The sequence below is a fragment of the Salvelinus alpinus genome, chromosome 18, assembly GCF_045679555.1.
Source record: "Salvelinus alpinus chromosome 18, SLU_Salpinus.1, whole genome shotgun sequence".
NCBI lineage: Eukaryota > Metazoa > Chordata > Actinopteri > Salmoniformes > Salmonidae > Salvelinus > Salvelinus alpinus.
The window spans coordinates 49,576,829-49,604,485 of record NC_092103.1 but is presented as its reverse complement, the minus strand read 5'-3'; the positions used below and the strand labels follow the sequence as shown (position 1 = coordinate 49,604,485).

Sequence of the window (27,657 nt, the reverse complement as noted above, 5' to 3'; positions counted from 1 at the left end):
AGTTGTCTACCCACCACTGAGAGTAAAGTTGTCTACCCACCACTGAGAGTAAAGTTGTCTACCCACCACTGAGAGTAAAGTTGTTTACCCACCACTGAGAGTAAAGTTGTCTACCCACCACTGAGAGTAAAGTTGTCTACCCACCACTGAGAGTAAAGTTGTCTACCCACCACTGAGAGTAAAGTTGTCTACCCACCACTGAGAGTAATGTTGTCTACTCACCACTGAGAGTAATGTTATCTACCCCACCACTGAGAGTAAAGTTGTTTGTGTTTGCCTCCCCAGCTGCATTCCTGCCAAAGTCGCTAACCATCACAGTCAGTATAGGAGAAGATGTCAACATCTGTTTCACTCGCAGGAAAGTGTTCGCAGAGGACGCAGTCATCTTTAAGAATGGTAAGTCTTACAGTATGTAAATAGTTACATCGGTTTTTTGCTTGTTTGTTTACATAAAAATGTGTTTTGTTTTGTTTGTATTGGAATGGTTGCTGATGTCTCTCTGTAAAGCTGTCATCAAGGCAAAAGGTGGCTACTTTGATGGATCTCAAATATATAATATATTTTGATAGTTTTTTTTTGCTTACTACATGATTCCGTATGTGTTATTTCGTAGTTTTGATGTCTTCACTATTATTCTACAATGTAGAAAATAGTCAAAAATAAACCACTGGAATGAGTAGGTGTGTCCAAGCTTTTGACTGGTACTGTAAATATATTTTTTAAAATTGCCCCAAAAACTTGGGGGGCCAAATAAAACCACCCGTGTGCCAAATTGGGCAAGCAGGCCGCCAGTTGGGGACACGTGTCATGCGTGAAAAGCCCAGGAGGGCGGCCATTTCTGAGATACTGGATCTGGCGATCATACCACGCTCAAAGCCGCTTACGTCACTCGTTTTTCCCCATTCTAACATTCAATAAAACAGTAACTGAATGCCTCGATGCCTGTCTGCCTGATTTATATAGCAAGCCACGGCCACGTGACTCACTGTCTGTAGGAGCGAACCATTGTCGTGAATGGGGTGGTGTACATAATAAACTGGCTAGTGAGTGTACGTGTATTGTATATTGTTTTCTGGTAAGTTTTATGTTTTTTTTTAATGCTCATATTGTGTATATGCTATTCTTAACCTGTCTACACCACATTGCAGTCCTTCATGCTATTCTTAACCTGTCTACACCACATTGCAGTCCTTCATGCTAATCTACACCACATTGCAGTCCTTCATGCTATTCTTAACCTGTCTAAACCACATTGCAGTCCTTCTGACAGGGGCTCAATGCAGATTAAGGAGTAGTTGGGTTTGGATGCATTTTGGCCTCCGTATGTATCAAATGTCTCAGTGTAGAAGTGCTGATATAGGATCAGGTCCCCCCTCTCCATGTATTCTTATACATTGTGATGTAAAATGCTTAACTGATCTGTGATCAGCACTCCTACTCTGATAGGCTTGATACATATGGCCCCTGGTCCCTCTACAACCACTGTGATTATTATTATCTGACCCTGCTGGTCATCTATGAATGTTTGAACATCTTCGCCATGTTCTGTTATAATCTCCACCCGGCACATCCAGAAGAGGACTGGCCACCCCTCAGAGCCTGGTTCCTCTCTAAGTTTCTTCCTAGGTTCCGGCCTTTCTAGGGAGTTTTTCCTAGTCGCCGTGCTTCTACATCTGCATTGCTTGCTGTTTGGGGGGTTTTAGGCTGGGTTTCTGAACAGCACTTTGTGACATCGGCTGATGTAAAAACAAAAAAGGGCTTTATAAATACATTTGATTGATTGGTCAACAATATTCAGCCCCTCGTGTTTAACACTGATGATCAGCATGTAGTTTGTTATCAACCTTAGTTGAATGCACTGACTGTAAGTCACTCTGGATCAGAGTGTCTGCTAAGGGATGGATCGACAGTCACAGATTGATTACCTGGAATAAAATGGTGGAGGGTCATGCTTTTTCAATTTCAGTAAAGGGGAGGGTTTCATGTTTTAAAAAAATCTAGTTCGAATTTGTAATTGATGACATTTCTATATTTCTCATTGTTTTATAATTTGTTGTCTTTTAGTCCGAAGTATCAATGTGTGGCAGATGCTGCCCTTCACCTTGTCCGCTGGGCAATATCAAGTGCGCCTATATGTTATTTAGTGTGGTCTCAATCAAATGATTCATAGCCTATAGGTTATGAAGTGCATGCTGGGAGAAGCACAGAGCAACGTTGTATTTCTAAGATAGCTGTAGGGATGGTGTAAATAAAACTAGAATGAATTACACACCGCAATGGATATTCCAACCCTGAGCACCGGGCACTGCTCTTGCTGACGAAAACCTTTTGCCTAGCTAATACTGTACTGTGTAGGCCGACAGTGGCAGTTCAGCAGGAGAGTCAAAGGTTTATTTAGAAAATATCCCCCCCCCAAAAATAGCCAAAAGCCTATGTTCTGTTCAGTTTGATAAGAGCACGAAGATGAGAAAGAGGACTGGAGGTCAACTGCGATCGCTTGCAACTACTATAACAGATTTTTATTCAAAAACAATAGGTTTCTTGACCATGCTGTATTTATCAGAGATTCGAGTAACTTACATTGTGGTGCTGAAACTTGAAGCAGCAGCAGCACAACCAATCAGAAACGGACAGTTGTAAAGATTCAGCATAATTCATTGAAACCGTCTTCATTTGAATTACTTTACTAACAACAAGAGGACTTCGTGTTGGAGCCTATTTCTTCCTGTTTAAGAAATAAGAGGTAGTCCTTCCTGTTTGACAGACTACATTAGGCTATAGGCTGCTATATCCATAGATTTTTGTTGTCAATTCCTCCACCCACCTTGCACTTTACATATAAAATAGCCTCCCTCCACGTTAGTGAAGGGCGTAAACGATAGACATGTTCTCTGCTACCCACTTTGTTTTAATTATTATTTGGGGTATAGGGGAGGGTCACTTGTTTTGTTTTTTCAAGCGTTCAGGGATGGTTTAGGTAAAATATATTTTAGCTGAAGGGAGGGCCATTCATTTTAATTTCCAGAGAGGTCAAATTTTCTCCATGTAACCCTGACAGTAAATAAGGTCACTTCCCATATAACCTAACTGTAAATGTAATGTGAAACATCTTGTCTCTCCCAGGCTCCTTCATTCACTCAGTACCTAAGAATGAGATCCCAGACATCCTGGTGTACACCGTCCAGGGAGTGGCGTCTTCAGACGCAGGTCTCTACACAGCCAGGTCCATCGCTGGAGCCAAGTCCACATCAGCCATCACCAGGCTCATCGTCAGAAGTTAGTACAGCACAATACTACCCAATACTACTGTAATAAAACCCCATCACCAGGCTCATCGTCAGAAGTTAGTACTGCACAATACTACCCAATACTACTGTAATACAACCCCATCACCAGGCTCATCGTCAGAAGTTAGTACTGCACAATACTACTGTAATACAACCCCATCACCAGGCTCATCGTCAGAAGTTAGTACTGCACAATACTACCCAATACTACTGTAATACAACCCCATCACTAGGCTCATCGTCAGAAGTTAGTACTTTTACACAATACTACCCAATACCACCAAATACTATTGTAATACAACATTACTGCACCCAATACACTATAATACCCAACACTACACAATACTACCCAATACCACCAAATACTATTGTAATACAACATTACTGCACCCAATACACTATAATACCCAACACTACACAATACTACCCAATACCACCAAATACTATTGTAATACAACATTACTGCACCCAATACACTATAATACCCAACACTACACAATACTACCCAATACCACCAAATACTATTGTAATACAACATTACTGCACCCAATACACTATAATACCCAACACTAACCAATACTACCCAATACCACCAAATACTATTGTAATACAACATTACTACACCCAATATCCTATAATGCCCAACACTACACAATACTACCCAATACCACCAAATACTATTGTAATACAACATTACTGCACCCAATACACTATAATACCCAACACTACACAATACTACCCAATACCACCAAATACTATTGTAATACAACATTACTGCACCCAATACACTATAATACCCAACACTACACAATACTACCCAATACCACCAAATACTATTGTAATACAACATTACTGCACCCAATACACTATAATACCCAACACTACACAATACTACCCAATACCACCAAATACTATTGTAATACAACATTACTGCACCCAATACACTATAATACCCAACACTACACAATACTACCCAATACCACCAAATACTATTGTAATACAACATTACTGCACCCAATACACTATAATACCCAACACTACACAATACTACCCAATACCACCAAATACTATTGTAATACAACATTACTGCACCCAATACACTATAATACCCAACACTACACAATACTACCCAATACCACCAAATACTATTGTAATACAACATTACTGCACCCAATACACTATAATACCCAACACTACACAATACTACCCAATACCACCAAATACTATTGTAATACAACATTACTACACCCAATATCCTATAATACCCAACACTACACAATACTACCCAATACCACCAAATACTATTGTAATACAACATTACTGCACCCAATACACTATAATACCCAACACTACACAATACTACCCAATACCACCAAATACTATTGTAATACAACATTACTGCACCCAATACACTATAATACCCAACACTACACAATACTACCCAATACCACCAAATACTATTGTAATACAACATTACTACACCCAATACACTATAATACCCAACACTACACAATACTACCCAATACCACCAAATACTATTGTAATACAACATTACTGCACCCAATACACTATAATACCCAACACTACACAATACTACCCAATACCACCAAATACTATTGTAATACAACCCATCGGCAGGGTAGCCTAGTGGTTAGAGCATTGGACTAGTAACCGAAAGGTTGCAAGTTCAAATCACTGAGCTGACAAACCTTTGTACCTGACATTGTGTAAAAGTACTACCTTCTGCCCCTGAACAAGGCAGTTAACCAACTGTTCCTAGGCTGTCATTGAAAATAAGAATTTGTTCCTAACTGACTTGCCTAGTAAAATAAAACAATTACTGCAACCCACTACAGAATACTACTGCAGTTCTACTTTTACACAATACTATTGGAGTACTACACAATACTATTGGAGTACTACACAATACTATTGGCGTGGAATAATACTACATAATGTTCCTTATTCTTTCAAAACAACCTGGTTTTTCCCTCGTCAGTTTTGTGTCAAACTTTTATCTGTTACCTACGCTGGAAATTCAATTGACCAATTATAATTGTCTCAACCCAATTAAATGGAGTCCATTGCAATCCAACCCATTTTGGTCCAGGATTATTTTCAGACCAGAGAATTGCTTTCTAACGAGTGCTCTGTTTCAATCCTAGAATGCAAGCCTGGCCTGTGGGGTCCTAGCTGTGAACATAGCTGTCCTGTGTGTTCCAACGGAGGGGTCTGTCATGATGAGACAGGAGAGTGTATCTGTCCACCTGGCTTCAAGGGACAAACCTGTGAAACTGGTAAAAAAGCCAATGAATGCTGACTATAAATGGCTTTGTAAAAAAAACATCATCTAATAGGCTGGTAGGCCCACATCTCATATCTAATAGGCTGGTAGGACTACATCTCATATCTAATAGGCTGGTAGGACTACATCTCATATCTAATAGGCTGGTAGGACTACATCTCATATCTAATAGGCTGGTAGGACTACATCTCATATCTAATAGGCTGGTAGGACTACATCTCATATCTAATAGGCTGGTAGGACTACATCTCATATCTAATAGGCTGGTAGGACTACATCTCATATCTAATAGGCTGGTAGGCCCACATCTCATATCTAATAGGCTGATAGACCTACACCTCATATCTAATAGGCTGGTAGGCCTACACCTCATATCTAATAGGCTGGTAGGACTACATCTCATATCTAATAGGCTGGTAGGACTACACCTCATATCTAATAGGCTGGTAGACCTACATCTCATATCTAATAGGCTGGTAGGACTACATCTCATATCTAATAGGCTGGTAGGCCCACATCTCATATCTAATAGGCTGATAGACCTACACCTCATATCTAATAGGCTGGTAGGCCTACACCTCATATCTAATAGGCTGGTAGGACTACACCTCATATCTAATAGGCTGGTAGGACTACATCTCATATCTAATAGGCTGGTAGGACTACATCTCATATCTAATAGGCTGGTAGGACTACATCTCATATCTAATAGGCTGGTAGGCCTACATCTCATATCTAATAGGCTGGTAGGACTACATCTCATATCTAATAGGCTGGTAGGTCTACATCTCATATCTAATAGGCTGGTAGGACTACACCTCATATCTAATAGGCTGGTAGGACTACACCTCATATCTAATAGGCTGGTAGGACTACATCTCATATCTAATAGGCTGGTAGAACTACATCTCATATCTAATAGGCTGGTAGGACTACATCTCATATCTAATAGGCTGGTAGAACTACATCTCATATCTAATAGGCTGGTAGGACTACACCTCATATCTAATAGGCTGGTAGGCCCACATCTCATATCTAATAGGCTGGTAGGACTACATCTCATATCTAATAGGCTGGTAGGACTACATCTCATATCTAATAGGCTGGTAGGCCCACACCTCATATCTAATAGGCTGGTAGGCCTACACCTCATATCTAATAGGCTGGTAGGCCTACACCTCATATCTAATAGGCTGGTAGGACTACATCTCATATCTAATAGGCTGGTAGGACTACATCTCATATCTAATAGGCTGGTAGGCCCACACCTCATATCTAATAGGCTGGTAGGCCTACACCTCATATCTAATAGGCTGGTAGGCCCACACCTCATATCTAATAGGCTGGTAGGACTACATCTCATATCTAATAGGCTGGTAGGACTACACCTCATATCTAATAGGCTGGTAGGACTACATCTCATATCTAATAGGCTGGTAGGACTACACCTCATATCTAATAGGCTGGTAGGACTACATCTCATATCTAATAGGCTGGTAGGACTACATCTCATATCTAATAGGCTGGTAGGTCTACATCTCATATCTAATAGGCTGGTAGGACTACACCTCATATCTAATAGGCTGGTAGGACTACACCTCATATCTAATAGGCTGGTAGGACTACATCTCATATCTAATAGGCTGGTAGAACTACATCTCATATCTAATAGGCTGGTAGGACTACATCTCATATCTAATAGGCTGGTAGGACTACATCTCATATCTAATAGGCTGGTAGGACTACACCTCATATCTAATAGGCTGGTAGGCCCACATCTCATATCTAATAGGCTGGTAGGACTACATCTCATATCTAATAGGCTGGTAGGACTACATCTCATATCTAATAGGCTGGTAGGCCCACACCTCATATCTAATAGGCTGGTAGGCCTACACCTCATATCTAATAGGCTGGTAGGCCTACACCTCATATCTAATAGGCTGGTAGGCCTACACCTCATATCTAATAGGCTGGTAGGCCTACACCTCATATCTAATAGGCTGGTAGGCCCACATCTCATATCTAATAGGCTGGTAGGACTACACCTCATATCTAATAGGCTGGTAGGACTACATCTCATATCTAATAGGCTGGTAGGACTACATCTCATATCTAATAGGCTGGTAGGCCCACACCTCATATCTAATAGGCTGGTAGACCTACACCTCATATCTAATAGGCTGGTAGGCCTACACCTCATATCTAATAGGCTGGTAGGACTACATCTCATATCTAATAGGCTGGTAGGACTACATCTCATATCTAATAGGCTGGTAGGCCCACACCTCATATCTAATAGGCTGGTAGGCCTACACCTCATATCTAATAGGCTGGTAGGCCCACACCTCATATCTAATAGGCTGGTAGGCCTACACCTCATATCTAATAGGCTGGTAGGACTACATCTCATATCTAATAGGCTGGTAGGCCCACATCTCATATCTAATAGGCTGGTAGGACTACATCTCATATCTAATAGGCTGGTAGGCCTACACCTCATATCTAATAGGCTGGTAGGCCCACATCTCATATATAATAGGCTGGTAGGACTACATCTCATATCTAATAGGCTGGTAGGTCTACATCTCATATCTAATAGGCTGGTAGGCCCACATCTCATATCTAATAGGCTGGTAGGACTACATCTCATATCTAATAGGCTGGTAGGCCCACATCTCAAATCTAATAGGCTGGTAGGACTACATCTCATATCTAATAGGCTGGTAGGCCCACATCTCATATCTAATAGGCTGGTAGGACTACATCTCATATCTAATAGGCTGGTAGGCCCACATCTCATATCTAATAGGCTGGTAGGACTACATCTCATATCTAATAGGCTGGTAGGCCTACATCTCATATCTAATAGGCTGGTAGGACTACATCTCATATCTAATAGGCTGGTAGGACTACATCTCATATCTAATAGGCTGGTAGGCCTACACCTCATATCTAATAGGCTGGTAGGCCTACATCTCATATCTAATAGGCTGGTAGGCCGACATCTCATATCTAATAGGCTGGTAGGCCTACACCTCATATCTAATAGGCTGGTAGGCCTACATCTCATATCTAATAGGCTGGTAGACCTACATCTCATATCTAATAGGCTGGTAGGACTACATCTCATATCTAATAGGCTGGTAGGACTACATCTCATATCTAATAGGCTGGTAGGCCCACATCTCATATCTAATAGGCTGGTAGACCTACATCTCATATCTAATAGGCTGGTAGGACTACATCTCATATCTAATAGGCTGGTAGACCTACATCTCATATCTAATAGGCTGGTAGGCCCACATCTCATATCTAATAGGCTGGTAGGACTACATCTCATATCTAATAGGCTGGTAGGCCTACACCTCATATCTAATAGGCTGGTAGACCTACATCTCATATCTAATAGGCTGGTAGACCTACATCTCATATCTAATAGGCTGGTAGGACTACATCTCATATCTAATAGGCTGGTAGGACTACATCTCATATCTAATAGGCTGGTAGGCCCACATCTCATATCTAATAGGCTGGTAGGTCTACATCTCATATCTAATAGGCTGGTAGGACTACATCTCATATCTAATAGGCTGGTAGGCCCACATCTCATATCTAATAGGCTGGTAGGTCTACATCTCATATCTAATAGGCTGGTAGGCCCACATCTCATATCTAATAGGCTGGTAGGCCCACATCTCATATCTAATAGGCTGGTAGGACTACATCTCATATCTAATAGGCTGGTAGGCCCACATCTCATATCTAATAGGCTGGTAGGTCTACATCTCATATCTAATAGGCTGGTAGGACTACATCTCATATCTAATAGGCTGGTAGGCCCACATCTCATATCTAATAGGCTGGTAGGTCTACATCTCATATCTAATAGGCTGGTAGGACTACATCTCATATCTAATAGGCTGGTAGGCCCACATCTCATATCTAATAGGCTGGTAGGTCTACATCTCATATCTAATAGGCTGGTAGGACTACATCTCATATCTAATAGGCTGGTAGGCCCACATCTCATATCTAATAGGCTGGTAGGTCTACATCTCATATCTAATAGGCTGGTAGGACTACATCTCATATCTAATAGGCTGGTAGGACTACATCTCATATCTAATAGGCTGGTAGGACTACATCTCATATCTAATAGGCTGGTAGGACTACATCTCATATCTAATAGGCTGGTAGGACTACATCTCATATCTAATAGGCTGGTAGGACTACATCTCATATCTAATAGGCTGGTAGGACTACATCTCATATCTAATAGGCTGGTAGGCCTACATCTCATATCTAATTGGCTGGTAGGCCTACATCTCATATCTAATAGGCTGGTAGGACTACATCTCATATCTAATAGGCTGGTAGGACTACATCTCATATCTAATAGGCTGGTAGGACTACATCTCATATCTAATAGGCTGGTAGGACTACATCTCATATCTAATAGGCTGGTAGGACTACATCTCATATCTAATAGGCTGGTAGGACTACATCTCATATCTAATAGGCTGGTAGGACTACATCTCATATCTAATAGGCTGGTAGGACTACATCTCATATCTAATAGGCTGGTAGGACTACATCTCATATCTAATAGGCTGGTAGGACTACATCTCATATCTAATAGGCTGGTAGGACTACATCTCATATCTAATAGGCTGGTAGACCTACATCTCATATCTAATAGGCTGGTAGACCTACATCTCATATCTACTAGGCTGGTAGGCCCACATCTCATATCTAATAGGCTGGTAGGACTACATCTCATATCTAATAGGCTGGTAGGACTACATATCATATCTAATAGGTCTACATCTCATATCTAATAGGCTGGTAGGACTACATCTCATATCTACTAGGCTGGTAGGACTACATCTCATATCTAATAGGCTGGTAGGACTACATCTCATATCTAATAGGCTGGTAGGACTACATCTCATATCTAATAGGCTGGTAGGACTACATCTCATATCTAATAGGCTGGTAGGACTACATCTCATATCTAATAGGCTGGTAGGACTACATCTCATATCTAATAGGCTGGTAGGACTACATCTCATATCTAATAGGCTGGTAGGACTACATCTCATATCTAATAGGCTGGTAGGACTACATCTCATATCTAATAGGCTGGTAGGCCTACATCTCATATCTAATAGGCTGGTAGGACTACATCTCATATCTAATAGGCTGGTAGGACTACATCTCATATCTAATAGGCTGGTAGGACTACATCTCATATCTAATAGGCTGGTAGGACTACATCTCATATCTAATAGGCTGGCAGGACTACATCTCATATCTAATAGGCTGGTAGGACTACATCTCATATCTAATAGGCTGGTAGGACTACATCTCATATCTAATAGGCTGGTAGGACTACATCTCATATCTAATAGGCTGGTAGGACTACATCTCATATCTAATAGGCTGGTAGGACTACATCTCATATCTAATAGGCTGGTAGACCTACATCTCATATCTAATAGGCTGGTAGACCTACATCTCATATCTACTAGGCTGGTAGGCCCACATCTCATATCTAATAGGCTGGTAGGACTACATCTCATATCTAATAGGCTGGTAGGACTACATCTCATATCTAATAGGCTGGTAGGACTACATCTCATATCTAATAGGCTGGTAGGACTACATCTCATATCTAATAGGCTGGTAGGTCTACATCTCATAACTAATAGGCTGGTAGGCCCACATCTCATATTTAATAGGCTGGTAGACCTACATCTCATATCTAATAGGCTGGTAGACCTACACCTCATATCTAATAGGCTGGTAGGACTACATCTCATATCTAATAGGCTGGTAGGACTACATCTCATATCTAATAGGCTGGTAGGACTACATCTCATATCTAATAGGCTGGTAGGACTACATCTCATATCTAATAGGCTGGTAGGACTACATCTCATATCTAAAAGGCTGGTAGGACTACATCTCATATCTAATAGGCTGGTAGGCCTAAATCTCATATCTAATAGGCTGGTAGGTCTACATCTCATATCTAATAGGCTGGTAGGTCTACATCTCATATCTAATAGGCTGGTAGGACTACATCTCATATCTAATAGGCTGATAGACCTACACCTCATATCTAATAGGCTGGTAGGACTACATCTCATATCTAATAGGCTGGTAGGACTACATCTCATATCTAATAGGCTGGTAGGACTACATCTCATATCTAATAGGCTGGTAGGACTACATCTCATATCTAATAGGCTGGTAGGACTACATCTCATATCTAATAGGCTGGTAGGACTACATCTCATATCTAATAGGCTGGTAGGCCTAAATCTCATATCTAATAGGCTGGTAGGTCTACATCTCATATCTAATAGGCTGGTAGGTCTACATCTCATATCTAATAGGCTGGTAGGACTACATCTCATATCTAATAGGCTGGTAGGTCTACATCTCATATCTAATATGCTGGTAGGACTACATCTCATATCTAATAGGCTGGTAGGACTACATCTCATATCTAATAGGCTGGTAGGACTACATCTCATATCTAATAGGCTGGTAGGACTACATCTCATATCTAATAGGCTGGTAGGACTACATCTCATATCTAATAGGCTGGTAGGACTACATCTCATATCTAATAGGCTGGTAGGTCTACATCTCATAACTAATAGGCTGGTAGGCCCACATCTCATATCTAATAGGCTGGTAGACCTACATCTCATATCTAATAGGCTGGTAGACCTACATCTCATATCTACTAGGCTGGTAGGCCCACATCTCATATCTAATAGGCTGGTAGGCCTAAATCTCATATCTAATAGGCTGGTAGGTCTAAATCTCATATCTAATAGGCTGGTAGGTCTACATCTCATATCTAATAGGCTGGTAGGACTACATCTCATATCTAATAGGCTGATAGACCTACACCTCATATCTAATAGGCTGGTAGGACTACATCTCATATCTAATAGGCTGATAGACCTACACCTCATATCTAATAGGCTGGTAGGACTACATCTCATATCTAATAGGCTGGTAGGACTACATCTCATATCTAATAGGCTGGTAGGACTACATCTCATATCTAATAGGCTGGTAGGACTACATCTCATATCTAATAGGCTGGTAGGACTACATCTCATATCTAATAGGCTGGTAGGACTACATCTCATATCTAATAGGCTGGTAGGCCTAAATCTCATATCTAATAGGCTGGTAGGTCTACATCTCATATCTAATAGGCTGGTAGGTCTACATCTCATATCTAATAGGCTGGTAGGACTACATCTCATATCTAATAGGCTGGTAGGTCTACATCTCATATCTAATAGGCTGGTAGGACTACATCTCATATCTAATAGGCTGGTAGGACTACATCTCATATCTAATAGGCTGGTAGACCTACATCTCATATCTAATAGGCTGGTAGGACTACATCTCATATCTAATAGGCTGGTAGGACTACATCTCATATCTAATAGGCTGGTAGGTCTACATCGCATATCTAATAGGCTGGTAGGTCTACATCTCATATGTAATAGACCTACATCTCATATCTAATATACCTACATCTCATATCTAATAGGCTGATAGACCTACATCTCATATCTAATAGGCTGGTAGGCCTACATCTCATATCTAATAGGCTGGTAGGACTACATCTCATATCTAATAGGCTGTTAGGCCTACATCTCATATCTAATATACCTACATCTCATATCTAATAGGCTGGTAGGTCTACATCTCATATCTAATAGGCTGGTAGGTCTACATCTCATATATAATAGGCTGGTGGGCCTACATCTCATATCTAATAGGCTGGTAGGCCTACATCTCATATCTAATAGACCTACATCTCATATCTAATAGGCTGGTAGGCCTACATCTCATATCTAATAGGCTGATAGACCTACATCTCATATCTAATAGGCTGATAGACCTACATCTCATATCTAATAGGCTGGTAGGACTACATCTCATATCTAATAGGTCTACATCTCATATCTAATAGGTCTACATCTCATATCTAACAGGCTGGTAGGTCTACATCTCATATCTAATAGGCTGGTAGGACTACATCTCATATCTAATAGGCTGGTAGGCCTACATCTCATATCTAATAGGCTGGTAGGACTACATCTCATATCTAATAGGTCTACATCTCATATCTAATAGGCTGGTAGACCTACATCTCATATCTAATAGGCTGGTAGGTCTACATCTCATATCTAATAGGCTGGTAGGCCTACATCTCATATCTAATAGGCTGGTAGGACTACATCTCATATCTAATAGGCTGGTAGGACTACATCTCATATCTAATAGGTCTACATCTCATATCTAATAGGCTGGTAGGTCTAAGTCTCAGTGCAGTGCAGTGTGTGGCGAGTGCAGTGTGTGGTAATAAAATCCGTATTTATTTTCCAGTGTCTGGCGAGTACAGTGTGTGGTAATAAAATCCGTATTTATTTTCCAGTGTCTGGCGAGTGCAGTGTGTGGTAATAAAATCCGTATTTATTTTCCAGTGTCTGGCGAGTACAGTGTGTGGTAATAAAATCCGTATTTATTTTCCAGTGTCTGGCGAGTGCAGTGTGTGGTAATAAAATCCGTATTTATTTTCCAGTGTGTGGCGAGGGTAAGTTTGGGAGGACGTGTAAAGAGTGGTGTAGAGATGGATCCTGCAGGTCCCTGGTGTTCTGTCAGAGAGACCCATTCGGCTGCTCCTGTGGTACTGGCTGGAGAGGATTCAACTGTAGTGAAGGTGAGGAGGGGGGGGGGGGGGCTATTCTCTGTACTGAGATATACTGATATGATCATGACTTTGTATGAACATGGACAATACAGTGAAGCTTGGTGGTCCCAGATCTGTTTTTGCATTGTATTGTATCAGATTCTAATGTCTTGTATCGTATCATATTGGATTTTATTGTATCATATCATATTGTATTGTATCATATCGTATCATATCGTATTGTATCGTATCGTATTGTATTGTATCATATTGTATTGTATCAGATTCTAATGTCTTGTATTGTATCGTATCATATTGTATTGTATCATATTGTATTGTATCGTATTGTATTGTATCATATTGTATTGTATCGTATTGTATTGTATCAGATTCTAATGTCTTGTATCGTATCATATTGTATTCTATTGGATTTTATTGTATTGTATCATATTGTATTGTATCAGATTCTAATGTCTTGTATTGTATCGTATCATATTGTATTGTATCATATTGTATTGTATCATATTGTATCGTATTGTATTGTATCATATTGTATTGTATCGTGTTGTATTGTATCATATTGTATCGTATTGTATTGTATTGTATCATATTGTATTGTATCGTATTGTATTGTATCAGATTCGAATGTATGGTATGGTACTGTGACAGGACACTGTCCATGGACAGGGCCCCTGTATGATATCTGGTTGGTCAACGGCTGGACTGCCAGTTGTAGATGTACTTGTCCCTGTGTCTCCAGCTTGTCCTCCAGGGTTCTACGGGGCCGGCTGCAGGCTGACGTGTGAGTGTGGTGACAAGGGAAAGTGTGACCGTTTCCGTGGCTGTGTGTGTAAGGGACGACACGGTGCTCGCTGCGAAAGAGAAGGTAAAAGATTTGAAAGGTTTTAAAAACGTTACAAGTTCAAGCTGATTGATTGATGGATTGTTGTTGTTGACGATGTTGTTGTTGACGATGTTGTTTATAGACAGGGCGCCTGTTGTGGTCAGTAACCTGATTGATACAGAGTTGAACGCTGGGACTCACCGCATCGTCAACTGTAGCGCCACGGGCCAACCAGCACCATTACATGGAGAGATCATCCTACTCAAACCAGACACAACCAGAATATATGTAAGTGGTAGCCTGGTCTCAGATCAGTTAGTGCTGTCTTGTCAACTCCTACGGTCATTGTCACTCCCAGGCTATGTAAGTGTTGTCTGGTCTCAGATCAGTTAGTGCTGTCTTGTCAACTCCTACGGTCATTGTCACTCCCAGGCTATGTAAGTGGTAGCCTGGTCTCAGATCAGTTAGTGCTGTCTTGTCAACTCCTACGGTCATTGTCACTCCCAGGCTATGTAAGTGGTAGCCTGGTCTCAGATCAGTTAGTGCTGTCTTGTCAACTCCTACGGTCATTGTCACTCCCAGGCTATGTAAGTGGTAGCCTGGTCTCAGATCAGTTAGTGCTGTCTTGTCAACTCCTATGGTCATTGTCACTCCCAGGCTATGTAAGTGGTAGTCTGGTCTCAGATCAGTTAGTGCTGTCTGGTCAACTCCTACGGTCATTGTCACTCCCAGGCTATGTAAGTGGTAGCCTGGTCCCAGATCAGTTAGTGCTGTCTGGTCAACTCCTTCGGTCATTGTCACTCCCAGGCTATGTAAGTGTTGTCTGGTCTCAGATCTGTTAGTGCTGTCTTGTCAACTCCTACGGTCATTGTCACTCCCAGGCTATGTAAGTGGTAGTCTGGTCTCAGATCAGTTAGTGCTGTCTTGTCAACTCCTACGGTCATTGTCACTCCCAGGCTATGTAAGTGGTAGCCTGGTCCCAGATCAGTTAGTGCTGTCTGGTCAACTCCTACGGTCATTGTCACTCCCAGGCTATGTAAGTGGTAGCCTGGTCTCAGATCAGTTAGTGCTGTCTTGTCAACTGCTATGGTCATTGTCACTCCCAGGCTATGTAAGTGGTAGCCTGGTCTCAGATCAGATAGTGCTGTCTGGTCAACTCCTACGGTCATTGTCACTCCCAGGCTATGTAAGTGGTAGCCTGGTCCCAGATCAGTTAGTGCTGTCTTGTCAACTCCTACGGTCGTTGTCACTCCCAGGCTATGTAAGTGGTAGTCTGGTCCCAGATCAGATAGTGCTGTCTTGTCAACTCCTACGGTCATTGTCACTCCCAGGCTATGTAAGTGGTAGCCTGGTCTCAGATCAGTTAGTGCTGTCTTGTCAACTCCTACGGTCGTTGTCACTCCCAGGCTATGTAAGTGGTAGCCTGGTCTCAGATCAGTTAGTGCTGTCTGGTCAACTCCTACGGTCATTGTCACTCCCAGGCTATGTAAGTGGTAGCCTGGTCCCAGATCAGTTAGTGCTGTCTGGTCAACTCCTTCGGTCATTGTCACTCCCAGGCTATGTAAGTGTTGTCTGGTCTCAGATCTGTTAGTGCTGTCTTGTCAACTCCTACGGTCATTGTCACTCCCAGGCTATGTAAGTGGTAGCCTGGTCTCAGATCAGTTAGTGCTGTCTTGTCAACTCCTACGGTCATTGTCACTCCCAGGCTATGTAAGTGGTAGCCTGGTCCCAGATCAGTTAGTGCTGTCTGGTCAACTCCTACGGTCATTGTCACTCCCAGGCTATGTAAGTGGTAGCCTGGTCTCAGATCAGTTAGTGCTGTCTTGTCAACTGCTATGGTCATTGTCACTCCCAGGCTATGTAAGTGGTAGCCTGGTCTCAGATCAGATAGTGCTGTCTGGTCAACTCCTACGGTCATTGTCACTCCCAGGCTATGTAAGTGGTAGCCTGGTCCCAGATCAGTTAGTGCTGTCTTGTCAACTCCTACGGTCGTTGTCACTCCCAGGCTATGTAAGTGGTAGTCTGGTCCCAGATCAGATAGTGCTGTCTTGTCAACTCCTACGGTCATTGTCACTCCCAGGCTATGTAAGTGGTAGCCTGGTCTCAGATCAGTTAGTGCTGTCTTGTCAACTCCTACGGTCGTTGTCACTCCCAGGCTATGTAAGTGGTAGCCTGGTCTCAGATCAGTTAGTGCTGTCTGGTCAACTCCTACGGTCATTGTCACTCCCAGGCTATGTAAGTGGTAGCCTGGTCCCAGATCAGTTAGTGCTGTCTGGTCAACTCCTTCGGTCATTGTCACTCCCAGGCTATGTAAGTGTTGTCTGGTCTCAGATCTGTTAGTGCTGTCTTGTCAACTCCTACGGTCATTGTCACTCCCAGGCTATGTAAGTGGTAGTCTGGTCTCAGATCAGTTAGTGCTGTCTTGTCAACTCCTACGGTCATTGTCACTCCCAGGCTATGTAAGTGGTAGCCTGGTCCCAGATCAGTTAGTGCTGTCTGGTCAACTCCTACGGTCATTGTCACTCCCAGGCTATGTAAGTGGTAGCCTGGTCTCAGATCAGTTAGTGCTGTCTTGTCAACTGCTATGGTCATTGTCACTCCCAGGCTATGTAAGTGGTAGCCTGGTCTCAGATCAGATAGTGCTGTCTGGTCAACTCCTACGGTCATTGTCACTCCCAGGCTATGTAAGTGGTAGCCTGGTCCCAGATCAGTTAGTGCTGTCTTGTCAACTCCTACGGTCGTTGTCACTCCCAGGCTATGTAAGTGGTAGTCTGGTCCCAGATCAGATAGTGCTGTCTTGTCAACTCCTACGGTCATTGTCACTCCCAGGCTATGTAAGTGGTAGCCTGGTCTCAGATCAGTTAGTGCTGTCTTGTCAACTCCTACGGTCGTTGTCACTCCCAGGCTATGTAAGTGGTAGCCTGGTCTCAGATCAGTTAGTGCTGTCTGGTCAACTCCTACGGTCATTGTCACTCCCAGGCTATGTAAGTGGTAGCCTGGTCCCAGATCAGTTAGTGCTGTCTGGTCAACTCCTTCGGTCATTGTCACTCCCAGGCTATGTAAGTGTTGTCTGGTCTCAGATCTGTTAGTGCTGTCTTGTCAACTCCTACGGTCATTGTCACTCCCAGGCTATGTAAGTGGTAGCCTGGTCTCAGATCAGTTAGTGCTGTCTTGTCAACTCCTACGGTCGTTGTCACTCCCAGGCTATGTAAGTGGTAGCCTGGTCTCAGATCAGTTAGTGCTGTCTGGTCAACTCCTTCGGTCATTGTCACTCCCAGGCTATGTAAGTGTTGTCTGGTCTCAGATCTGTTAGTGCTGTCTTGTCAACTCCTACGGTCATTGTCACTCCCAGGCTATGTAAGTGGTAGCCTGGTCTCAGATCAGTTAGTGCTGTCTTGTCAACTCCTACGGTCATTGTCACTCCCAGGCTATGTAAGTGGTAGCCTGGTCCCAGATCAGTTAGTGCTGTCTGGTCAACTCCTACGGTCATTGTCACTCCCAGGCTATGTAAGTGGTAGCCTGGTCTCAGATCAGTTAGTGCTGTCTTGTCAACTGCTATGGTCATTGTCACTCCCAGGCTATGTAAGTGGTAGCCTGGTCTCAGATCAGATAGTGCTGTCTGGTCAACTCCTACGGTCATTGTCACTCCCAGGCTATGTAAGTGGTAGCCTGGTCCCAGATCAGTTAGTGCTGTCTTGTCAACTCCTACGGTCGTTGTCACTCCCAGGCTATGTAAGTGGTAGTCTGGTCCCAGATCAGATAGTGCTGTCTTGTCAACTCCTACGGTCATTGTCACTCCCAGGCTATGTAAGTGGTAGCCTGGTCTCAGATCAGTTAGTGCTGTCTTGTCAACTCCTACGGTCGTTGTCACTCCCAGGCTATGTAAGTGGTAGCCTGGTCTCAGATCAGTTAGTGCTGTCTTGTCAACTCCTACGGTCATTGTCACTCCCAGGCTATGTAAGTGGTAGCCTGGTCTCAGATCAGTTAGTGCTGTCTTGACAACTCCTACGGTCGTTGTCACTCCCAGGCTATGTAAGTGGTAGCCTGGTCTCAGATCAGTTAGTGCTGTCTTGTCAACTCCTTCCGTCATTGTCACTCCCAGGCTATGTAAGTGGTAGCCTGGTCCCAGACCAGTTAGTTATTTGAGTTGTATAGATGTGTAATCCTTAAGTAGATGGAAGTGAATTTGATGATGAAAAATCTTTAGCATTAGCTATGATTAGCATACACACTCACGGTCACCATTGAGTTAGCAATCACTGCATTAGCCATATCTTCTACTCAAATGGTTAAATGTAGAATTTCCCTAGGCATTTGACACTGATACGGAGGATGACCAGACCACGTCTACCTTTAGGGTGGATAAGATCACGGAGCGAGATACTGGCCGTTGGATCTGCCAGGTGACAACTACAGCAGGGCAGGCGGAGAGAGAGTTCATGGTCACAGTCCAAGGTAAGAGACTAAATCAAATTTCACAAACCCAGATTATTCCTAGTTTTAGACTACAGTACTTTCAATGGATAATCTCCATTGAGAATGATTTTTAGTCTTGGGACTAGGCTTAATCTGGGTCTGGGAAACCACCTCTCCTCTGATACTCCCCCCCCCCCCCCCATAGCTATTTTGTGAATGTGAATTGGGTCAGTTGTTTCCTCTCTCTCAGTCCCTCCAAAGCCCCTGAACCCTCCCGTGTTGAACGGCAGTGGTCCGCATCACCTGGTTGTGTTGGTCAATAAGGAGCCGTATACAGGAGATGGACCGGTGACCTCTGTCAAGGTCATCTACAAGCAGGTCAATACCTCTGTATGGAAGACCGTTGAAGGTACTGTACACCACAGACATGGACTCTTAACTGTACTGTACACCACAGACATGGACTCTTAACTGTACTGTACACCACAGACATGGACTCTTAACTGTACTGTACACCACAGACATGGACTCTTAACTGTACTGTACACCACAGACATGAACTCTTACCTGTACTGTCTACCACAGACATGAACTCTTACCTGTACTGTACACCACAGACATGAACTCTGACCTGTACTGTCTACCACAGACATGGACTCTTAACTGTACTGTACACCACAGACATGGACTCTTACCTGTACTGTACACCACAGACATGGACTCTTAACTGTACTGTACACCACAGACATGGACTCTTAACTGTACTGTACACCACAGACATGGACTCTTAACTGTACTGTACACCACAGACATGAACTCTTACCTGTACTGTACACCACAGACATGAACTCTGACCTGTACTGTCTACCACAGACATGAACTCTTACCTGTACTGTCTACCACAGGCATGAACTCTGACCTGTACTGTACACCACAGACATGAACTCTTACCTGCTGTTACCCAGGTCTATCCTACATTTCTTATTCTACACATCAAGCCAAAGTCTGGGCCTGTAAAGCCTGGGCCTGTAAACCCTGGGCCTGTAAAGCCTGGGCCTGTAAAGGCTGGGCCTGTAAACCCTGGGCATGTAAACCATGGGCCTGTAAAGCCTGGGCCTGTAAAGGCTGGGCCTGTAAAACTTGGGCCTGTAAAACTTGGGCCTGTAAACCCTGGGCCTGTAAAGCCTGGGCCTGTAAAGCCTGGGCCTGTAAACCCTAGGCCTGTAAACCCTGGGCCTGTAAAGCCTGGGCCTGTAAACCCTGGGCCTGTAAAGCCTGGGCCTGTAAAGCCTGGGCCTGTAAAGGCTGGGCCTGTAAAGCCTGGGCGGTTTTATGGTCAGGGGGGGGGGGGGGGGGGGACCTGAAGCAGCCCTCTTGAATATGGACCCTGGTCTCAAAGGGCATATAATGATGTGTTAAATGATATCACATTCCTGTGAGCTTCAGTAAATGTTTCCTGAAACTTCATCCCACTAGTTGTTATCACAACTGAACAATGAGAATGATATCATCTCTCTGAGAGATGTTATTGTGTTACTGCTTCCAGAAGGTTCTCTTCCTGTGTTCTTACAAGTATTACTTTCTTTGTACGTTTAGAAACTTTTGTCAACATCATCATATGGAGTCATTGATGCATGTGAGTGATGAGCTCTCTCTCTCTCTCTCTCTCTCTCTCTCTCTGCCTCTCTCTCTCTGCCTCTCTCTCCCATTCTCCCCGTCTCTCTCTCTCCATCTCTCTCTCTGTCTGTCTCTCTCCCTCTCTCCCCCTGCCTCCCTCTCTCCCTCTCTCCCCGTCTCTCTCCCTCACTCTCTGTCTCTCTCTCTCTCTCCCTCTTTCCCTCTCTCTCTCTCAGTGGTTGGCCCAGTGGTGAAGCTAGAGAACCTGTCTCCGATGACCCAGTATACCACCTTCGTCCAGCTGAGTCGCCATGGCGCCGGAGGGGCGGGGTTTCCCGGGCCAGAGGCCAGCTTCTCCACACAGATGCTTGGTAAGAACCAGAGGAACTGTAAAACTAGAATGGCTTGGTCAGAACCAGAAGAACTGTAGAAATAGAATGGCTTGGTCAGAACCAGAAGAACTGTAGAACTAGAATGGCTTGGTCAGAACCAGAGGAACTGTAGAACTAGAATGGCTTGGTCAGAACCAGAAGAACTGTAGAACTAGAATGGCTTGGTCAGAACCAGAGGAACTGTAGAACTAGAATGGCTTGGTCAGAACCAGAAGAACTGTAGAACTAGAATGGCTTGGTCAGAACCAGAAGAACTGTAGAACTAGAATGGCTTGGTCAGAACCAGAAGAACTGTAGAACTAGAATGGCTTGGTCAGAACCAGAAGAACTGTAGAACTAGAATGGCTTGGTCAGAACCAGAAGAACTGTAGAACTAAAATGGCTTGGTCAGAACCAGAGGAACTGTAGAACTAGAATGGCTTGGTCAGAACCAGAAGAACTGTAGAACTAGAATGGCTTGGTCAGAACCAGAAGAACTGTAGAACTAGAATGGCTTGGTCAGAACCAGAAGAACTGTAGAATTAGAATGGCTTGGTCAGAACCAGAAGAACTGTAGAACTAGAATGGCTTGGTAAGAACCAGAAGAACTGTAGAACTAGAATGGCTTGGTCAGAACCAGAAGAACTGTAGAACTAGAATGGCTTGGTCAGAACCAGAAGAACTGTAGAACTAGAATGGCTTGGTTAGAACAAGAAGAACTGTAGAACTAGAATGGCTTGGTAAGAACCAGAAGAACTGTAGAACTACAATGGCTTGGTCAGAACCAGAAGAACTGTAGAACTAGAATGGCTTGGTTAGAACCAGAAGAGCTGTAGAACTAGATGATCGACTATGAAAAGCCAACTGACATTTACTCCTGAGGTTCTGACCTGTTGCACCCTCGACAACCACTGTGATTATTATTATCTGACCCTGCTGGTCATCTATGAATATTTGAACATCTTGGCCATGTTCTGTTATAATCTCCACCCGGCACAGCCAGAAGAGGACTGGCCACCCCTCAGAGCCTGGTTCCTCTCTAGGTTTCTTCCTAGGTTCTGGCCTTTCTAGGGAGTTTTTCCTAGCCACCGTGCTTCTACACCTGCATTGCTTGCTGTTTGGGGTTTTAGGCTGGGTTTCTGTACAGCACTTTGAGATATCAGCTGATGTAAGAAGGGCTTTATCAATACCTTTGATTTGATTTGATTTGATATCCCTGACCTCAAGAATATTTTTCTCCCTTTCTCTCTCTCTCTCCCCATCTTTCTCTCTCTCTCTCCCCATCTGTCTCTCTCTCCCCATCTTTCTCTCTCTCTCTCCCCTAACCCTCCCGCTCCTCCAGATCACCCACTCCCCTCGGGGGTGAGGCTTGTCCCTGTATCCCAGACATCCCTGGGGCTGTCCTGGGACCGTGTCATTGGGCCTGGGTCTCCCAAGGAAGACTGGACCTTCCAGGTAAGAGGTCTCAGTTGGTCAAAGGTCTAGAAACACCAGGGTTGTGGGTTCTATTTCTGGCTGGGGTCACATACACAAAAACATTTGACTAAGAAGCCTTGTCCGATCCAGAACGGCCCGTAGGGCAGGAGTTTATCTCCTGTTTCTGTAGAGTGAACCAGAACGGCCCGTAGGGCAGGAGTCCATCTCCTGTTTCTGTACAGTGAACCAGAACTGTAGCGTGAGGCAGCTTGATGTACCAGTACACCCCCTGGACAGGACACTAGTCTATCACAGCTTGATATACCAGTACACCCCCTGGACAGGACGCTAGTCTATCACAGCTTGATGTACCAGTACACCCCCTGGACAGGACACTAGTCTATCACAGCTTGATGTACCAGTACACCCCCTGGACAGGACGCTAGTCTATCACAGCTTGATGTACCAGTACACCCCCTGGACAGGACACTAGTCTATCACAGCTTGATGTACCAGTACACCCCCTGGACAGGACGCTAGTCTATCACAGCTTGATGTACCAGTACACCCCCTGGACAGGACACTAGTCTATCACAGCTTGATGTACCAGTACACCCCCTGGACAGGACACTAGTCTATCACAGCTTGATGTACCAGTACACCCCCTGGACAGGACACTAGTCTATCACAGCTTGATGTACCAGTACACCCCCTGGACAGGACGCTAGTCTATCACAGCTTGATGTACCAGTACACCCCCTGGACAGGACGCTAGTCTATCACAGCTTGATGTACCAGTACACCCCTGGACAGGACGCTAGTCTATCACAGCTTGATGTACCAGTACACCCCCTGGACAGGACGCTAGTCTATCACAGCTTGATGTACCAGTACACCCCCTGGACAGGACACTAGTCTATCACAGCTTGATGTACCAGTACACCCCCTGGACAGGACGCTAGTCTATCACAGCTTGATGTACCAGTACACCCCCTGGACAGGACGCTAGTCTATCACAGCTTGATGTACCAGTACACCCCCTGGACAGGACGCTAGTCTATCACAGCTTGATGTACCAGTACACCCCCTGGACAGGACACTAGTCTATCACAGCTTGATGTACCAGTACACCCCCTGGACAGGACGCTAGTCTATCACAGCTTGATGTACCAGTACACCCCCTGGACAGGACGCTAGTCTATCACAGCTTGATGTACCAGTACACCCCCTGGACAGGACGCTAGTCTATCACAGCTTGATGTACCAGTACACCCCCTGGACAGGACGCTAGTCTATCTCCTGTTTCTGTAGTGTGAGACAGCTTGATGTACCAGTACACCCCCTGGACAGGACACTAGTCTATCTCCTGTTACTGTAGTAAGACAGCTTGATGTACCAGTACACCCCCTGGACAGCACGCTAGTCTATCACAGCTTTATGTACCAGTACACCCCTGGACAGGACGCTAGTCTATCTCCTGTTTCTGTAGTAAGACAGCTTTATGTACCAGTACACCCCTGGACAGGACGCTAGTCTATCACAGCTTTATGTACCAGTACACCCCTGGTCAGGACGCTAGTCTATCACAGCTTTATGTACCAGTACACCCCCTGGACAGGACGCTAGTCTATCTCCTGTTACTGTAGCGTGAGGCAGCTTTATGTACCAGTACACCCCCTGGACAGGATGCTAGTCTATCTCCTGTTACTGTAGCGTGAGGCAGCTTGATGTACCAGTACACCCCCTGGACAGGACACTAGTCTATCTCCTGTTACTGTAGCGTGAGGCAGCTTGATGTACCAGTACACCCCCTGGACAGCACGCTAGTCTATCTCCTGTTTCTGTAGTAAGACAGCTTGATGTACCAGTACACCCCCTGGACAGGACACTAGTCTATCTCCTGTTACTGTAGCGTGAGGCAGCTTGATGTACCAGTACACCCCCTGGACAGGATGCTAGTCTATCTCCTGTTACTGTAGCGTGAGGCAGCTTGATGTACCAGTACACCCCCTGGACAGGACACTAGTCTATCTCCTGTTACTGTAGCGTGAGGCAGCTTGATGTACCAGTACACCCCCTGGACAGCACGCTAGTCTATCTCCTGTTTCTGTAGTAAGACAGCTTGATGTACCAGTACACCCCCTGGACAGGACACTAGTCTATCTCCTGTTACTGTAGCGTGAGGCAGCTTGATGTACCAGTACACCCCCTGGACAGGACACTAGTCTATCTCCTGTTACTGTAGCGTGAGGCAGCTTGATGTACCAGTACACCCCCTGGACAGGACACTAGTCTATCTCCTGTTACTGTAGCGTGAGGCAGCTTGATGTACCAGTACACCCCCTGGACAGGACACTAGTCTATCTCCTGTTACTGTAGCGTGAGGCAGCTTGATGTACCAGTACACCCCCTGGACAGCACGCTAGTCTATCTCCTGTTTCTGTAGTAAGACAGCTTGATGTACCAGTACACCCCCTGGACAGGACACTAGTCTATCTCCTGTTACTGTAGCGTGAGGCAGCTTGATGTACATCCCCTGGACAGGACACTAGTCTATCTCCTGTTTCTGTAGTGAGGCAGCGTGATGTACCAGTACACCCCCTGGACAGGACACTAGTCTATCTCCTGTTACTGTAGCGTGAGGCAGCTTGATGTACCAGTACACCCCCTGGACAGCACGCTAGTCTATCTCCTGTTTCTGTAGTAAGACAGCTTGATGTACCAGTACACCCCCTGGACAGGACACTAGTCTATCTCCTGTTACTGTAGCGTGAGGCAGCTTGATGTACCAGTACACCCCCTGGACAGGACACTAGTCTATCTCCTGTTACTGTAGCGTGAGGCAGCTTGATGTACCAGTACACCCCCTGGACAGCACACTAGTCTATCTCCTGTTACTGTAGCGTGAGGCAGCTTGATGTACCAGTACACCCCCTGGACAGGACGCTAGTCTATCACAGCTTGATGTACCAGTACACCCCCTGGACAGGACGCTAGTCTATCACAGCTTGATGTACCAGTACACCCCCCTGGGCTTCAGATAAACATGACGTATTATTCCCAGGTGGAATGTGTTCCGAGCTCTGACCCTGGGAATGTGAAGATTTACCAGCTCCCCTCCAACTTGACAGGCATCCAGCTGACAGGTGAGGAGGACTGATCGGACATAGTGTTCTCTAATATCCTCTCTGGTGTCTATACTATACTATATCCTCTCTGGTGTCTATACTATATCCTCTCTGGTGTCTATACTATATCCTCTCTGGTGTCTATACTATATCCTCTCTGGTGTCTATACTATATCCTCTCTGGTGTCTATACTATATCCTCTCTGGTGTCTATACTATATCCTCTCTGGTGTCTATACTATATCCTTTCTGGTGTCTATACTATATCCTCTCTGGTGTCTATACTATATCCTCTCTGGTGTCTATACTATATCCTCTCTGGTGTCTATACTATATCCTCTCTGGTGTCTATACTATATCCTCTCTGGTGTCTATACTATATCCTCTCTGGTGTCTATCCCATATCCTCTCTGGTGTCTATACTATATCCTCTCTGGTGTCTATACTATATCCTCTCTGGTGTCTATACTATATCCTCTCTGGTGTCTACACTATATCCTCTCTGTTGTTTTCTGACAGAGCTGAAGCCCAGACACAAGTATGAGGTCAGGGTGAGGATGATGACGGTGTCAGTGGGACAACACAGCCAGCCTGTCTCTGCATGGACACTCAGCAACGGTAAGACCTGGGAGGGCAGTAGCTGGGGAACACTTAAGTCTGTTCTCTTACACTATATATATATATATATATATATATATATATATATATATATATATACAAAAGTATGTGGACACCCCTTCAAATTAGTGGATTTGGCTATTTCAGCCACCCGTGTTGCTAACAGGTGTATAAAATTGAGCACACCACCATGCAATCTCCATAGACAAACATTGGCAGTAGAATGGTCTTACTGAAGAGCTCAGTAACTTTCAACGTGGCACCATCATAGGATGCTACCTTTCCAACAAGTCAGTTCGACAAATGTCTGCCCTTCTAGATCTGCCCCGGTCAACTGTAAGTGCTGTTATTGTGAAGTGGAAGGAGCAACAACGGTTCAGCCGCGAAGTGGTAGGCCACACAAGTTCACAGAACAGGACCTCCGAGTGCTGAAGTGCGTGAAAATCGTCTGCCCTCGGTTGCAACACTCACTACCAAGTTCCAAACTGCCTCTGGAAGCAACGTCAGTACAATAACTGTTTATCGTGAGCTTCGTGAAATGGGTTTCCATGGCCGTGCAGCCGTACACAAGCCTAAGATCACCCTGCGCAATACCAAGCGTCGGCTGGAGTGGTGTTAAGCTCTGAACTCTGGAGCAGTGGAAACGTGTTCTCTGGAGTGATGAATCACGCTTCACCATCTGGCAGTCCGATGGACAAATCTGGGTTTGGTGGATGCCAGGAGAACACTACCTGCCCGAATGCTTAGTGCCAACTGTAAAGTTTGGTGGATGAGGAATAATGGTCTGGGGCTGTTTTTCATGGTTCAGGCCCCTTAGTACCAGTGAAGGGAAATCTTAACGCTACAGCATACAATGACATTCTAGACGATTCTTTGTGGCAACAGTTTGGGGAAGGCCCTTTCCTGTTTCAGCATGACAAT

General features: G+C 44.3%; 1 protein-coding gene across 5 annotated transcripts in view; it reads left to right on the top strand.

Annotated features, from left to right (window-relative positions):
• Positions 1 to 27,657, top strand: part of LOC139544433 (angiopoietin-1 receptor-like) — a 79,883-nt gene that overhangs the window by 29,448 nt on the left and 22,778 nt on the right. For all 5 annotated transcript variants that reach the window (XR_011668871.1, XM_071351515.1, XM_071351518.1 and 2 more), the window contains 12 exons: positions 286 to 396; positions 3,124 to 3,276; positions 5,453 to 5,584; positions 14,219 to 14,356; positions 15,087 to 15,212; positions 15,313 to 15,458; positions 19,481 to 19,625; positions 19,837 to 19,995; positions 21,440 to 21,574; positions 22,917 to 23,029; positions 26,055 to 26,136; positions 26,638 to 26,736. Coding sequence is in view for 4 of the 5 variants with exons in the window: in XM_071351515.1 (XP_071207616.1) it covers positions 286 to 396; positions 3,124 to 3,276; positions 5,453 to 5,584; positions 14,219 to 14,356; positions 15,087 to 15,212; positions 15,313 to 15,458; positions 19,481 to 19,625; positions 19,837 to 19,995; positions 21,440 to 21,574; positions 22,917 to 23,029; positions 26,055 to 26,136; positions 26,638 to 26,736 (1,539 nt within the window). In the remaining variant the exon portion in view is untranslated. The remainder of the gene's footprint in view (positions 1 to 285; positions 397 to 3,123; positions 3,277 to 5,452; positions 5,585 to 14,218; positions 14,357 to 15,086; positions 15,213 to 15,312; positions 15,459 to 19,480; positions 19,626 to 19,836; positions 19,996 to 21,439; positions 21,575 to 22,916; positions 23,030 to 26,054; positions 26,137 to 26,637; positions 26,737 to 27,657) is intronic.